The 14,791-nt window shown below is 42.6% G+C and overlaps 1 protein-coding gene across 1 annotated transcript in view; it reads left to right on the top strand.

Annotated features, from left to right (window-relative positions):
• The first annotated feature begins 4,171 nt into the window (after window positions 1-4,171).
• The window catches only part of PTPRJ (protein tyrosine phosphatase receptor type J), a 130,636-nt gene continuing 120,016 nt past the window's right edge, over window positions 4,172-14,791 (top strand). Inside the window, exon 1 of the mRNA XM_077818299.1 lies at window positions 4,172-4,237. Coding sequence (XP_077674425.1) covers window positions 4,181-4,237 — 57 coding nt within the window. The 5' untranslated portion in view covers window positions 4,172-4,180. The remainder of the gene's footprint in view (window positions 4,238-14,791) is intronic.

Raw genomic sequence — 14,791 nt, 5'->3', positions numbered from 1 at the left:
TGTGTGTGTATAATATTTCAGTGAGTCATTTTCAAATCTCAGATGTATCTGTAAAGAATAAACCTAATCTTAATTAGGCAATAAATCAGTTACTAGCATACTTTACAACTAAGGCCCCAATTTAGGGGCTTACCTTTAAGTATATAAGTATTCCCACTGAAATCAATGGGATTGCTTATGTGCTTAAAGTTAAATATGTTCACCAGCCTTCACAGAATCAGTTGTCTGTGTGCTAATTTGGAGACTCGAGAGATGAATTCCCAGGATCCAAAAGTTCTGTCTATTTGGGTGCCTGTGACATGAACAGCCTGGGGATGCGAGGACTGACAGTCTATACATGGCTGGGACTACCAGAACAGGTGAACTGGGTCTAGACAGACAAGGTTTGGGGGCAGGGAGTTTGGCACCCAGTGGTAGGAGGATATGTAGCCACTCAGTTGCTCTCTGAAGAAAGGAGAGAAGTTTCGCTAATCTAGGCCTAGTTCCAGAAAGGGACTTAGGCATAGGGTGATCACATTTTCCCAAAGGTTAAATGGGATACCGCATGGGGCTGGCCCAAGGCCCCCCTCTTCTCCCTGTGTGTGGGACTGGCCCTAGTTCCCTCTGCCACCTACCTGCGCAGGGCTGGCCTGAGGGCCCCCCGCCATGGCCCAAGATACCCTGCTGCCCGCCCAAGAGGGACTGGCCCGGCCCAAGCCGCTCTCTCAAGCCCTCCCTCTTGCACAGGGCTGGCATTGCCACCTGCCTCCTCTCCCTCCCCCTCCCGTACATTCCTCTGCACCCTGTTAGGGGTCACACCCCACTTTTTTGCCAAAACTGTGTATTTGTCCAATTTGCTCTTGCCAACTGATGATCACTTGTTTATATATTTAACACCATTATAAATGCTGGAGGCAAAGCATGGTTTGGGGTGGAGACTTATAGCTCGTGACCCCCTGGGGTGTCCTGACCCCCAGTTTGAGAACCCCTGATCTCGCCCATCCCGTCACTCATGCTGGTGCTGCTGAGGCTGTACTTCTATTTTTTAGTGTGCTAGTTCAATCAGAGTGAGCACAGGTATATCTACTTGAGCTGGAAATTATACCTTCCAGTTCCAGTGTAGATGTACCCTAGGAAAGAGACCCTCAGAAGACAGCAAGCAGAGTCAGGAAGAAACTGCAGAGGAAAGGGGAAGGGCTTATGGCCCAGATGTCCTTAGGTGCCTAACCTTATTGATCTGGGCCTTACATGCCAGACTGATAGGCCAAAAATAGGCATACCCTTCCCCACCTCTTCCGCCCCGCCCAGGTTTCTCAGCCACGAACCAGCTCCTGGAGTTATGCACCTAAGTCAGATCAGTTACTTAGGGCTTGTCTACACTGGCACTTTACAGCACTGCAACTTTCTCACTCAGGGGCATGAAAAAAAACCACCCTGGAGCACTGCAAATTTCAGTGCTGTAACATGCCAGTATAGACAGTTCACCAGCACTGGGAGCTGCGCCCCTTGTGAGGGTGGTTTTTTTAGAGTGCTGGGAGAGCTCTCTCCCAGTGCTGTGCCGTGACTACACAAGGCATGTTAAAGTGCATGGCAGCGCTTTAACATGGCCAGTGAAGACATGCCCTAAGGTAATTCCTCACGAAAAACTAGAGAGAGAAAGAGAGAGATCCCATCCCATTATAGTCAATATAGCACTCACCTGCATTCAAGTCCCTGCTGTGTGTGATTTGAAACAGCGCCTTAAACCCATGATATCTCCCCCATCCCAGGCCCAGTAAACACCCAATAAAATTAATATTAAAGTCATCACAGGGACTCCCATTAATTTCAATAGTAGTTGGATTAATTATTCAGGGCTTGATCCTGGAAACTCTCATGTGAGAAATCCCATTACTTTCAGCAGGACTATTCTCATATGACAGAGTTTGCGAGACTGGATTTTTAAATTGAGGTTATATGCTGCTAAACAATTTTACAAAATGGGTGCATTTCTGGAGCAAGTGAAATGATCCCTTTATACAGGTCCCAGTTCTGCAATCACATTTGCATGGGTGGACCCCCCCAGTCCCCAATTGACTTGAGTGGGGCTCCATGTGGGCAATGGGAACCCCCCACAGGAAGCTCCTTGAAGGATCAGGGCTACAGTTTTTGTGCATCTGGGCTTAGCCTGCAGATCTTTTCTCACACAAGTCGCCTCACTGAAGCCAAGGTGGTATACAGGGTGGAACACTCGGTTGGTGAATGATTTTGAGATCCTTTGTTCTCAAAATTGCTATACAAATGTAGGGTAGTATTATGCTGTTTATTTAATTTTGATTTATAAACTATTGCTTATTTGGATATTGCTGTGGTGTCCATATAAATTAAAACCAAACAAATATAAAATATCTTAAGATACCCCTAAATGACTCATTAAAATTACTGCCCCTTTATCTACCCTACAATGATTGCTAACTCTAGCCTGACTGTTATTAATGAAAAGCCTAATTAAATGCTTGTTTATATTCATAATATACTTGTATTCATAATATTTTTGTCTCTGCTATGTAGGCAATAGTTTGTGTTTCAAAACACTCCAAATATCTGAACTTACACTAAAAAGCATTTTTTCTAAAGTACCTTAAGAAATGTAAAGTACTTTTCTAAAGTAGTTATCTAGGTATTTCAAAAATGAGGGAAACTCCCTCATTTTTACTAACAAGATAAAGACAGATCTATTTAGGCCCTAATCATGGAAACACTTCAACATATACAGAACTTTGTGTGCATAATCCCTTTGACTTTTAAGGAATTGTAAAACTATGTAAAGTTATGCACATGCTTCAGTGTTTGAAAGATTTTACATTTTGTAAAAACAAGGTCTTGAAAAAACGTTTATCAATGTTTTTATCATTAAAAAAGTCAATTAAAATAGATTTTAAGTGGATTCAGTCATTCACCTGCAGTGTTCCTAATTTAAGCATTACAACTTTGAAGCAGAGTTTAGAGCTTGAAAGTGGAATTAAGACCAAACTGACTATAAACCAAAATGGAACTAACTTGTCTGTTTTCATTGTCCAAGGTGAATGAAATGTAAAACGTACATTAACCCTGAGAAATTAGATTATAAAAATGTTCATTTGAAATTGCGCAGACATTTACAAAAGCGGTAAAAAAATACGAGCGTCAGCTGAAAGGAATTATTTCCGATAACTTCCTCGGGGTGAAGTGTGTTTCACTGAGTCATTTCAGAACACCAGTTTTTGTTTTGTCACCCATTCCTGTTTCCCCAGTTGAACAATGCTGCATGATCATAAAATATAAATCTAAACGTTAAGGGGGGGGGGGAGGAAAAGAAAATCTCGTTAATTAGCATACTCCAGAACTGAGTAGCCCTGTTAAATCTCACCCTGCATGCGGGCTCACATCAATGCTTCTGGGAACTCATGAGTATCACAAAGAATATTTACATGCCATTCGTCCCGCTGTGTGCTCGTTTTAATCTGTTCTTTGAGTTCTGTGCATAATCTTCCGCTCTAGAAATATTGTAACAAGCCCCATGTGCTCTGAGAAGCGGAGATCTCGCTGTTTGCAGTACCAGAGAAAGCCCCATTAAGAATGTCCTTTTTCAGAGACTGAAAGGGGGAGGGGGGAGAGGAGAACATCCCTCTCCGGCTCCATTTCCCAGTCGATTGCAGAAAGAATGTGGGAGGGCTAGAAAAGTTTTGAGTGAGCCACTTCCTCGTCCAGCCCAGCTGGGAGACAGAAAGGGGGAATGTCAGATTGAGGGGGGGGGAAGTGCAGCAACAACTTCCCAGCAGCAAAATGGCCTTTTAAACCCTTGACAACAGGAGGCGAATTCCTCCCCCTGGCAGCAGCGGAAGCGATGAGTGTTCAGAGGGGAGGTGACTGACTCTCTCTCTCTCTCTCTCTCTCTCTCTCTCTCCCCAGAGCAGGAGGCGAGCTTCACCGGGAGTCCTGCCTGCGCATCTCGCTCCACCCTGCCCGGGACTTGCCCCCGCTCCGAACTCCCGCATTTTCAGCGCGGGGCGCGCGGCAGGCGGAGCGCAGAGAGAGAGAGAGAGAGAGAGAGAGAGAGAGGCGGGAGGGGGACCCCGCCGGGCGCCGCTGAGTGCTGGGGCGCGCAGCCCTGCCATGTCCCCGGGGAAGCCGGAGTCGGGCTAAGTGGCTGCGCCCGCAGCGGGGAGAGCTCTTCAGGACCATGAAGCAGCCAGGGCAGCTCTTCCTCCGCCTGCTGCTCCTGCTCTGCCTCGCCAAGGTAAGGCGCCCTGGGAGAGCCGGGGACGGGCTGGAGGGCGCCCCTGCCAGATCCCTCGCCTCATGCAACCGGCCCCTCTCTCCCCCTGGGCGCTGTAGTCTGTCCCCGGCGTCCCGCCATGCAGCCTGCCCCAGGGCACTCCTCCCCGCGCCTGGAACCTGTCCTCTTCTCGCCTTTCCCCTCCCTGTACTGCCCCCTCCCCAGCCACCTGTCAGTGGGGCTGGCGCTGGGAGGCGGGCTCCCGGGCTCGCTCAGGAGCGCGCGCGCGCTCGGTGGTCTCTGGCTGTGCCGCGCTCGGGGTCCAGTGGAAAGCCGTTCCGCCGGCGCCGGGCTGGGCGACCGGCCATGTGGCCGCAGCGGGCACAGGCGGGAGGGGCAATGCGGGGCTCTCGGGGCTCGCACTCCGGCGGGGGCCTGGGTCAGGACAGTACGGGGTGGGGGCTGTCGCGTTGCCACCCGGGCCGGGCGGGGTGGGGTGGGTGAAGCTGCAGAGCCAGGCAGGTGCGCTGCTAGGTCATGGGGGCGGCGGCAGGGAGGCTGGGTGTGTCTGGAGGCCAAGTGTGCTGGACTTGTTTCCTGGACACTGACAGCGAAGGAACTATAGTTCCTCTTAAGGGCAAGGCCCTGAAAAATGACCAGTGATCTGGATTTATTTTTATGTTTCTGTTGAGGTGCTCCACTTCTGAAATACCTTAAAGGAGCCTGGCCTGCAGAGGCCAGGTACTCAGCACTTACTGAAAATCAGGCCTCCCTAGGGTGTTTCAGGTTGGGCACCTGAACACCAAAGGACCCCAAATCACTAGTTACCAATTTTGACAATCTTGGCCTGCAGATGAACTTTAGCTCATTCAGTGGGAACAACTACAGCCCAGTAAGCTTGTGAAGTACACAGACCAAGTCCAGTTATTAGCTTCCTGTCAGCGGCGAATCTGAAACTTTTCAAGTCTTGAACCAGACCAGGAAGGGGTTTGATTCTCTGCTTGCTTAGACAAGTTTCACGCTTGGGAGTAAATCCACTTAAATCAACAATTTAAAGCAGGGCAAGAGCGAGAATCCAGCCTGCAGTTCAGTTTCCAGCTATGGGAGACCTGATATTATAAAAAAAAGACATGGTGTAGCTATTTATTTCTTGCAAACTTGCATTTCTTTTAAGAATACTCTTCCTATGGTTTACCATTGTGTTGTGACCAGTTTGGTAAAGGCTTATCACAGTCAATCAACATTAAACTGTTCATATCTCAGACATTAGAGAGATACAGATCACCAGCCCTGTTATCTCCTTTCAGAAGTTGGGAATTTTTAGGGAAATGGCCCACTTCTGTGGGGATTAAGCAACTCTGGAGTGTTGGATCCCAGAAAAATGAAAAGGCCTCTACCCATACTGTTTGTATATCCCTCTGAAATCCCTTCCAATCATTACCCAATATTTGTTGCAAAAATAATGCAGAGATCTAAGACTAATTTAGAGATGGGATCCAAATATATCCCTTCCTAGATCTGAATACTCCTGAATATGGTAAAAGCTTGTATTTGTTGAGACTTGGGCAAGGGCTGTCTTTGGCCACCACCTTGCAATCTGACATTGCTGTGCTGCACCGGGATCTGCCTGCACCATGCCCCATTGATTTCAGTGGGGCTCTACACTAGCATAGGGATCTGCTTGTGCTGATCATCTTTCAGGGTCTGGGCCTTAACTTATGACCAGTGTTTTAACTTACGACCAAAAGAAAAGGAGTACTTGTGGCACCTTAGAGACTAACAAATTTATTTGAGCATAAGCTTTTGTGAGCTACAGCTCACTTCATCGAATGCTGTAGCTCATGAAAGCTTATGCTCAAATAAATTTGTTAGTCTCTAAGGTGCCACAAGTACTCCTTTTCTTTTTGCGAATACAGACTAACACGGCTGCTACTCTGAAACTTATGACCAGTGTTTTAATAAAAATCTCTCCTTAAATCATGACACCTTCCTAATTATGCTCTGATATACCTTCTCCGTTTCTTTCTGTATTTCTTTCTTTAAAGACCCATTGCATGCAGAGTAATAAATTTGTATAACTTCATTTCATTTGTGACTTATTTTTGACACTTCTGTGAATGTCAAGAACTATGCTAGAATGTTTTAAGTTAGTAACCTTAATTTCTTAATTGTTGTTCTTGATCTTTTTGTAGTGTTTAAAAGCCAGTTCTTTTCAGGAAGAGGAGACAAAGCCAGTGACGTTCATACTTGAATAAAAACTATAGCGGAGACCTGTCTTTGCTGAGGGCCTGATTCTGCAAACTCTTGCTCACATGAGTCGTCCTACCTCACTTGATTTCAACAGGGCTACTCGCATGAGTAAAGATAATTTTTGTGATCTGGCTGTTACGTTTGTACAACCCGATTGACTGCAATGGGGAAACCATTTTTAAACTTACTAAGTTATAGCAAATACCATATTTGTGAGAATTAACAACTTTAAAATTACACTAAATATTTGACATTAGGGATTTGACAACATAGACCCAGTTTTCCAAAGTGGGGGCTATGACAGCATATTCCAACCCTGATTTGGATGGCTGCATTGTCACTTAGGTGCATAAATGCCCTTTAAAATACACCTAGCAACCTGATCCTATAGCTTTACCATACACAGAAATCGCACTGAAGTTATATCAGCTATAGGATTGTGATGTAATTGTTGATTTGAGTTTCCAGGTAAAGGATTGGGATGTCTTACTAGGGGCACAGTATTTGAAATTTGGGCTTGCTATGTCTAAACATAATTGGGTACATTTAATACCCGGTGTAAATCGTTGAAGTCAATACTGTTATAGCAGGGATGAATTTGGACCATTTTTGCATTGCATTGCATTGCACAAATATAATAGCTATTGTTAACCATTATGGTTGAGTCTTGTTTAATATCTTTGGCCTAATAAACTGCATTATGTATTAACTGTTTGCTAAATTTCAGTTTTGAAACTGGAGTTGTTATAAGTCAACTTAATTTACACTTCAAATTAAAAACAGTTTAAAAATAAGAGTTTAATAAAAATATATAGCAAATTGCTCTATAGCAAAGATTTAAAGTGAAGCTGATTTAGGGCTCAGTTAAACTTAAAAAATATAAGAAAAATACAAGGCTTTCTTTGCTACATTAAATATTCTATTTCTGGGGTGAATTGTTCATCTTGAAGTTTGATCAGCTTTTAAACCAGCTCTTATTAGGTAGGTTTCAGAGTAGCAGCCGTGTTAGTCTGTATTCGCAAAAAGAAAAGGAGTACTTGTGGCACCTTAGAGACTAACAAATGTATTTGAGCATAAGCTTTCGTGAGCTACAGCTCACTTCATCGATGAAGCTCACGAAAGCTTATGCTCAAATAAATTTGAAAGTCTCTAAGGTGCCACAAGTACTCCTTTTCTTCTTCTTAGGTAGATAGGCATAGGGAATGCTTAACTGTGGAGACTAAAAATTGATGCCTTATGGGATGTATTTTGGAGTGATCTGTTGCTGTAAAATATTTTGTTTGTTTGTTTTTTAAATCTGTGAAGTTACACTTGGGTATCCCTACCCCCCAAAGCAGATGATTGTTTATCTCATCGAATAGAGCAGAACTGCAGATGCTGGGATAAGTTCTTTCATTCTTGTTCTTAACCCCAATAAATGTTAAATGGTAGTCCTTCTGAATGTTCTAAACAATGAGCAGAGAACATTGATTCCTTCTATAATACTTTGCAAATTCTTTATTTTAAATATGACAGAAAATCAGAGAATGGATTCCTCTTCACCGCAAATAATGATGCATATACTGCATGTTCTGAAGGCCTCTTACAGTCGCGCACACACACACACACACAAATCCTCTTCTGCATCTTTGAGATCACAATGCAGGCTCACAGTGTGGATATACAGTCTGTGCAAACAGCATTGCTATTAATAGTACTTCCTTAACTCTGCTAGGTACAGGCACCCATGATCTAGAATTTTCATGCCATGTAAATTTTTTGGTTGGAATTACTAAGTAAGAGAAAGTGAGAGAGAGAATGCTAATGAATAAAATCTTGTTTGGTTGTTTATCATATAAGGCTGGATTTTACTAGCCCATGTAATTTTAATTTGTATACTTCCTTCTTCCTTCTAGAATTGCAGTGTACTAAGGGGGAGCGTTTCCACATCTGCTATGGGATGAAGGTTAGAAATTGTGGGTTTGAGTTCTAGTGACCTTAAAACCCACCACTGGTTTAATTAAATGCTTTACCTGTGGGAGGAGAATGCTGTTAAAATAAATTAATCTGTGATTCCAAAATTGTGGTGTAGGAACAACTGGTGGTCTGCAGAGACCTAGTTGGTCAGATGCTGCTGGTTCTTTCCCTTGGTGTTCAGGTCCTTAATTGCAACCAAGGCCATGTCTACACTAGAACTTATGTCGACAAAACTTTTGTTACTCAGGGTGTGAAACACCCTCCCCCCCCCCGAACGACATAAATTTTGCTGGCATAAGTGGTAGTGTGCACAGCACTAGGTCGGTGGGAGACGCTTTCCTGCCAGCATAGCTACCGCCATTCGCTGAGCTGGTTTTATGATGTCAACAGGAGAGAGCTCTATGATGTCAACAGGCATAACGCGGCTACACGAGCACTCTTACAGCTGTGCCACTGTAAGCTTGTAAGTGTAGACATGGCCTAAGAGCTTGAACACCTCTAAAGGTAACTGGAAATGAGGAGGAGCCAGCCTAGCTGCCTCTACAAAGGAGGGACCACTGTTCTGAGGAGAGTAAACAAGAGCCCCGCTCAAGGAGTGGGGCTACCAGTAGGACTGAAGCAGTCCTCCTTCAGCAGGAGAGGATTGTGCAGGAGAGAAGGGCTTAGGGAATCAGGGAAGAAGATAACCTAGCATGCCCAGATCAGAAGGGGCCAAAATGTGTAGGGGAAAATGGAGGATCTGACATCTAGGAAATGTGTGCAGAAGGAGAGGAACAGAACAGATGTCCACCCATCAGTTCTGCTAATCTAGAAGCCTGTACCAAGGCTCTTCACTAAGCGTAGATGGATCCAGTTTTTTGCATATCCATTCGGGCACACTTGGACTGCCATGCCTATGTACTAGAGAGTGCATGGTCAGGGCTTTAGACGTTCCTCCAAGACTCTTTGGTATTCACAATAAGGTGGGGAAGAGGAGTGTGGCCCATATCTCAAATCACATTAACAAGGCCCACCTTGGGAGAAAAAAAAGTGGCCACTAGATGAGATACCTTGCATCTTCCCTAAACAACTTAAAGCAAACACTTGCTACCCACTGATGTACCTTGTACATACATGTTCTGTGTTGGCCTTTTCTATTTTACTTCTGTCTCTTTTTTCTTTGACACCTCCTCCCCTCCCCCCACCACATGCATGCTATTTTTTTTTGTCGTGCAAAGCTATTTCAAAACTGAAATAATTAAGAAAAAAATTCTAGCATGACTTAAATTAGTTCCCAACACTTGCATAGATATGCACATGGGCTGTGTGGTGTGAAAGAGTATGTATGGATGGCACTATTTTAGGCCTTAGGAAAGATGCATTCTTTTTTAAACATGTTTTTTGTTTGGCCACTCAAAAGAGCTAATTTTGTTGTTGTTGCTTGGTTTTGTGGTACGTGGGAGCATGTCATCTGCAAAAACATAAAATTGTTCTGCGTATTCTTTGCATAATATTGGCCTGGGATTTGGACATGTGAAGAGTAATGAGAAAAAGGAAACAGTTTTGCCTGATCAGGCTATTGAAGCTGCAAAGGTTCTGATTCTGAGCCTCCAGCTAACTAGGAAGGAAACACTTGAAGGCAGGATCTTGAGCTGCATTATGAATTAAATTCCATTTGCTGCAGCATTGCAAGTAGATACTGTATGTCCATATTGCCTGGTCAAAGGCTTTCTCTGTATTCAGAGAAGGTCAAGACGTTTTCACATTATGAGTGTATATATTTCAAATCTCTTAGGTTATCTCAGCCTTCTCTCCCTAAACATGGCCCAGAGTGAAGGAGGCAGGTGACTAGCCATTTTCTTGGTCAGGATTTTATAATCTGTGTCAAAAAGGCAGATGAGTCTGTATGAGACTTACTCTGGGATTGATTCCTTGCTCCTTTGGGCAATATTGCGATAGTTGTTGTCTGTCAGTTTGAAGAGTTATATTGAAGGTGGGCTTAGTGTGAGTGTTCCGTGTAGGGGGTTATTTATCCAAAGCAAGTTTTGAAGACATTCAGCCCCATATTTACTCATTAGGGCCTGTGGCTGTGTGTATTCTTGAGGGCCTTAGTGGAGTCTATTAGTTCCTCTTCTTCCCCTGGCTCTGAGATTTGTTGCTCATGTGCAGTAAAATGAGTCGATTTGGAAATTGTGAGAAAACTCCGGGGATTCCTCCTACTTATGTAAAGGTTTTCTGTTCCGTGAGATAATTTTTTCTTAAAGTACGACAAACTCATTGCTCTCCCTGGCATCAGGGAGCTTCTGCTGCTCTTCCTTGCACCGGCTTCTCTACGTAATTTTGAAATAGGAAGAACTGGTGTTTTGGGGGTTCCAGATCTGCTGGTGAGTGGCCTAATCTCCCAGTGAAAATAGAGGAAGCCCCTCAGCGTTTGCAACATTTAAAATTAGATTGGTGGTAACGCTAGCCCATATAGAAAGGGGAGCAATCCTGCACTGGCAAGGGGCTTGGGTTAGCTGACATGATCCATCTTTGAGACCAGTCTGTAGCTTCTATGGATACTTAGGCTACGTTTATGCTACGGACTTTACAGTGTATGGCTATCTCACTGCTCCTGTGTAGACACTCTATGCCAGCGGGAGAGAGCTCTCCCGTCAGCATAATTAAACCACCCCCGACGAGCGACGGCAGCTATGTTGGCAGGAGAGTGTCTGCCACAGGCATAGCGCTGTCCACACCGGCACTTTGGTTGGTGAAACCTATGTCGGTCAGTGGTGTGGTTTTTTTCCACAGCCCTGACTGACAAAAGTTTTGCCGACAAAAGTGCTAGTGTTGACAAAGCCTTAGATGATTCCACAGCTCTGTGTGTGTGTGAGAGAGAGAGAGACGGAGAGAATGAAGGTCATGATGTTAGTAGTTGCATTACAGTAGAAAGAGTAGCTTGCATGAACCATTGAGAAAAATGGACTCAAAACCCCACCAATGTTTCTGTTACCATATCAGGCATACCCTGCCTTAAACACTCAAAACTGGTTCTGAAACCTGGTGTTTTCAGAATAATTGTGTCTTTGGCTGACAGTAAATTTCCATATGCATAATTATACCTTATTAATGTAAAAGCTGAACAGGAGTTGAACACTTGAGTGTGGAGGGGTGGGAGGCTTCTGTGATTACACTTGATTGCATTCTTTGGTGCTGCAGGAGTCTTTTAGACCTACAAAATGCTTCAGAATGGAACGAGAGGTAAAATAACTGAACTTCTCTAAATGTCTAAGGACTCTTTTGTTTAATTGTGTTTTTCCCGTGACAACAGACACAGGAATTCTAATATCTTACTAACACTGGTGAGCATGTACAAGTCTCAAAATTGCCTTTTAAATCTCATTGTAGTTCAAGGAATTATTGAAAACACAAGATTTTCCTCTGTGTAAAACACTCTTTCTTGGTCACACAACGTTTTGCTGGTCCCCTCGCAGGATTAGCGACTTTTTGTAATCCTTGACACAGTTTGCTTGGCTCTTTCATAAAAAGCAGTCAGTGCCAATTAAAACTTGGTTTGTTTCTGTGCATAGTTCTGCTCTCTCTGTGGCTAACATATGAGTATTTGCAATTTTGTCATTCATGGATTTTTTTTTTTTAAAAGAAAATATTCTTTCCAAGACAAACAAGATAAGCATATTGGTGTGCGAATTTATTGGCTTTCATGTTACTGTTGAAGGGTAAACTTCTAATGCATTGCACTGCATGTTAGCCGTGAGTTTCCGACTTTAAGAGAAGTTGCACAAATATGACCATACAGTGCACTGAAATCTCATCCCTGAGTCTTTATAAAGTGATATTTCCCTCAAAGCTTTAAAATTGCATAAAGAGAAACAGTGACTGGGAAAGATCAGTCTCTGTAACTTCTTGTTGGGGGAGGGGTGAGGAGTGCAAATAAACTGTACAATGCAGTTTTGTGCACCTGTGTTTGACAGAGGAAGCCAGAGGCACCTATCTGAGGTCTAAATCTGGCCTTTTTTAGATTGGTGGGATTCTGATTGTAATGCCGTGGTATAGAAATCTGAATAGAACCCCCCCCCCCATCTTTTGACATGACGTAAAGGGAAACTTAAAGTCAGCAGCATGAAAAACTGAATTCTTCTAAATGACACATTTCTTAAAAATTGTTAAAAGATTCCTGACAATGTAATTAGAGCTGATTGAAAAGTTCTGAATTTTCAAAATTTCAGTGAAAATGTTCTGTAGGAAGTTTTCATGCAAATTTTTTTCAGCTTGTTTAAACCAGCTTAGAGCAGTCAGTGTTTTTTGAAAATTTTAAATTTTGCCCCAAAACTTAGGTTTTGAAGACTTTTCACAAAACAATGTGTTTTTTCAATTAGCTGTATTATTAATATTAAGATGAATGGCCTAACAATGAAAATGGCTTGGATATTTTATAATTAACCAATTACAGATTAAATGTCTAAGTACAAACTGGGTTAATAATTGAAACAGGCATATATATGTTTAATGGTGTTTCCAGAGCTGTTAGATAGCTTTTTATGATGAGTCGTGGTTAAGTGCAGTAAACATTTTAAATGCCCCCTTGTTGAGAGATGGGGCTGTTAAATCTGGGATTGGATCTGTACGTCTTGTACTCTTCATAACAATGCAGTACTTGTAGTGATGCATGTTAGGTAACCATTAAAGCCTCACCAATGCTTGTCAGTTTGTTTGTTTATTTATTTATTTATTTATTTTATTTTATTTTTGAAGAAAACCTACAGGGCAAAGGAGTTATCAAGTATTTCCACTTGGAAATCTCCCGCAGATACCTCAAAACAAAGGAGCTGAGAGACAAAGGCAACAACAACGAAAACATGTTGACCATTTTTATATTGACCCTTCTGAATATAATGTCTTTTTTTTCACTCACGCAATCACAGATTTGCATATTAGAAAACCTGAAGCAATTTCATATTTAAGGTGAAACATCTGAACTCACTTGGTCCTCCAATTTCATGGCACAATGTGTCACTATCTTAATGTCACCCATCTCTTTCTTCCAATTCTAATTGTGTCTAGGTATTGGCTGGTAGTGGTTAACCCAAACTATAAACTGCTTTTTGAAATATAATTCTATTGGTTTGATGCAAAATTCTGTAACTATGAGTCTTTTTTTTTCCCATGGGTCTTTCTTTGATCCCCTCCTGAGAGCTCAGAGAAGGCTCACCTCCACAGAAGACTGCTCTTGTAGTCAAAGAGCAAAGATACAGTTCTCTCTGCTGTCCATCAAGACAACTCCATAACTATTACGAGGGTGTGGGACAAGCGCCTACTGCCAGTGCCATGAATGGGGAATTTTGCTATTGACTTCAGTGACAACAAGATCAGGCCCCAATTAAAAGAACAAGTGATAGATTTTAAAAAATTCAATAAATGGGACTTTAAAAATGTTGATCTTAATTAAAAAAAGCAATTCATGCATTAAACTTCATTTTGCAGTCATTTAATCGACTGAAAAAAAGCTAGTAATTCACACTATAAGCAAACTGTGAAACAAAATACACACACACACACACACACACATCTATATTATAGTTGGCAAAGTACTGACACCAATTTGAGACTTTGTATGCTAAGCGTTAGCCAGCAGCAAATATTTGCAGGTTAATATAAGTTCTGGAACTACCCTAAATGGTGCTAATTTCCCAGCACTACAACGTAGAGCCCACAGTGTGTGGTTTAACTGGTATTTAGCTATTGTCTTTGAATCAATCTACGTATTTTGTATGCATCTGTTGAACTATTTCCTGGTTTCAGAGTAGACGTACATGGTGCACCAGAAGTTAACAGAAGACGAGCTCTGATAAGTATTTATTGTTTTGGAGTACAATAGTATTGTAAAGAGTATTCAGTCCACTTCTCCGCCCCCCAAATGATTATGGCCTGGTAAGAATAATTCCCTTTACAATTATAAAATTTAACAAACCTCCTCTACACAGTAAAAATGAAACTGTTTTGCTCTAGATTTGCAAAAGGCTGATCTGTCTATAAACTCCATTTCCTTCTCTAAAGCTCCTACAATGTATCCTTTTTGGCTCAGCAGAAGTGACTGTAAATCACCCAATATCACAAACAATTCTGGGCAATTGCCAAAGCAAACCCTACTCCATACAAGTGAACAAATTCTGTGGACTTGCCCTACTAATGTGAGGTTGAAGGTTACTTGTGCTAAGAGGGGCTCAGTCTTCCTCTTAAAAGTATACAAACACCAAAAACTTTAACCTCTATGTGTATGTAGATGGAGCAATCAGCACTGCATATGAGCAATCAAAATCATACTTTTGGGCAAATCTAAATCAGTTCAAGTACACACACCCACTTGCACAAACCTCATTCTTTTCAGTC

Source organism: Eretmochelys imbricata, chromosome 6 (assembly GCF_965152235.1).
Source record: "Eretmochelys imbricata isolate rEreImb1 chromosome 6, rEreImb1.hap1, whole genome shotgun sequence".
NCBI lineage: Eukaryota > Metazoa > Chordata > Testudines > Cheloniidae > Eretmochelys > Eretmochelys imbricata.
This window is presented reverse-complemented; position numbering and strand designations above follow the sequence as displayed.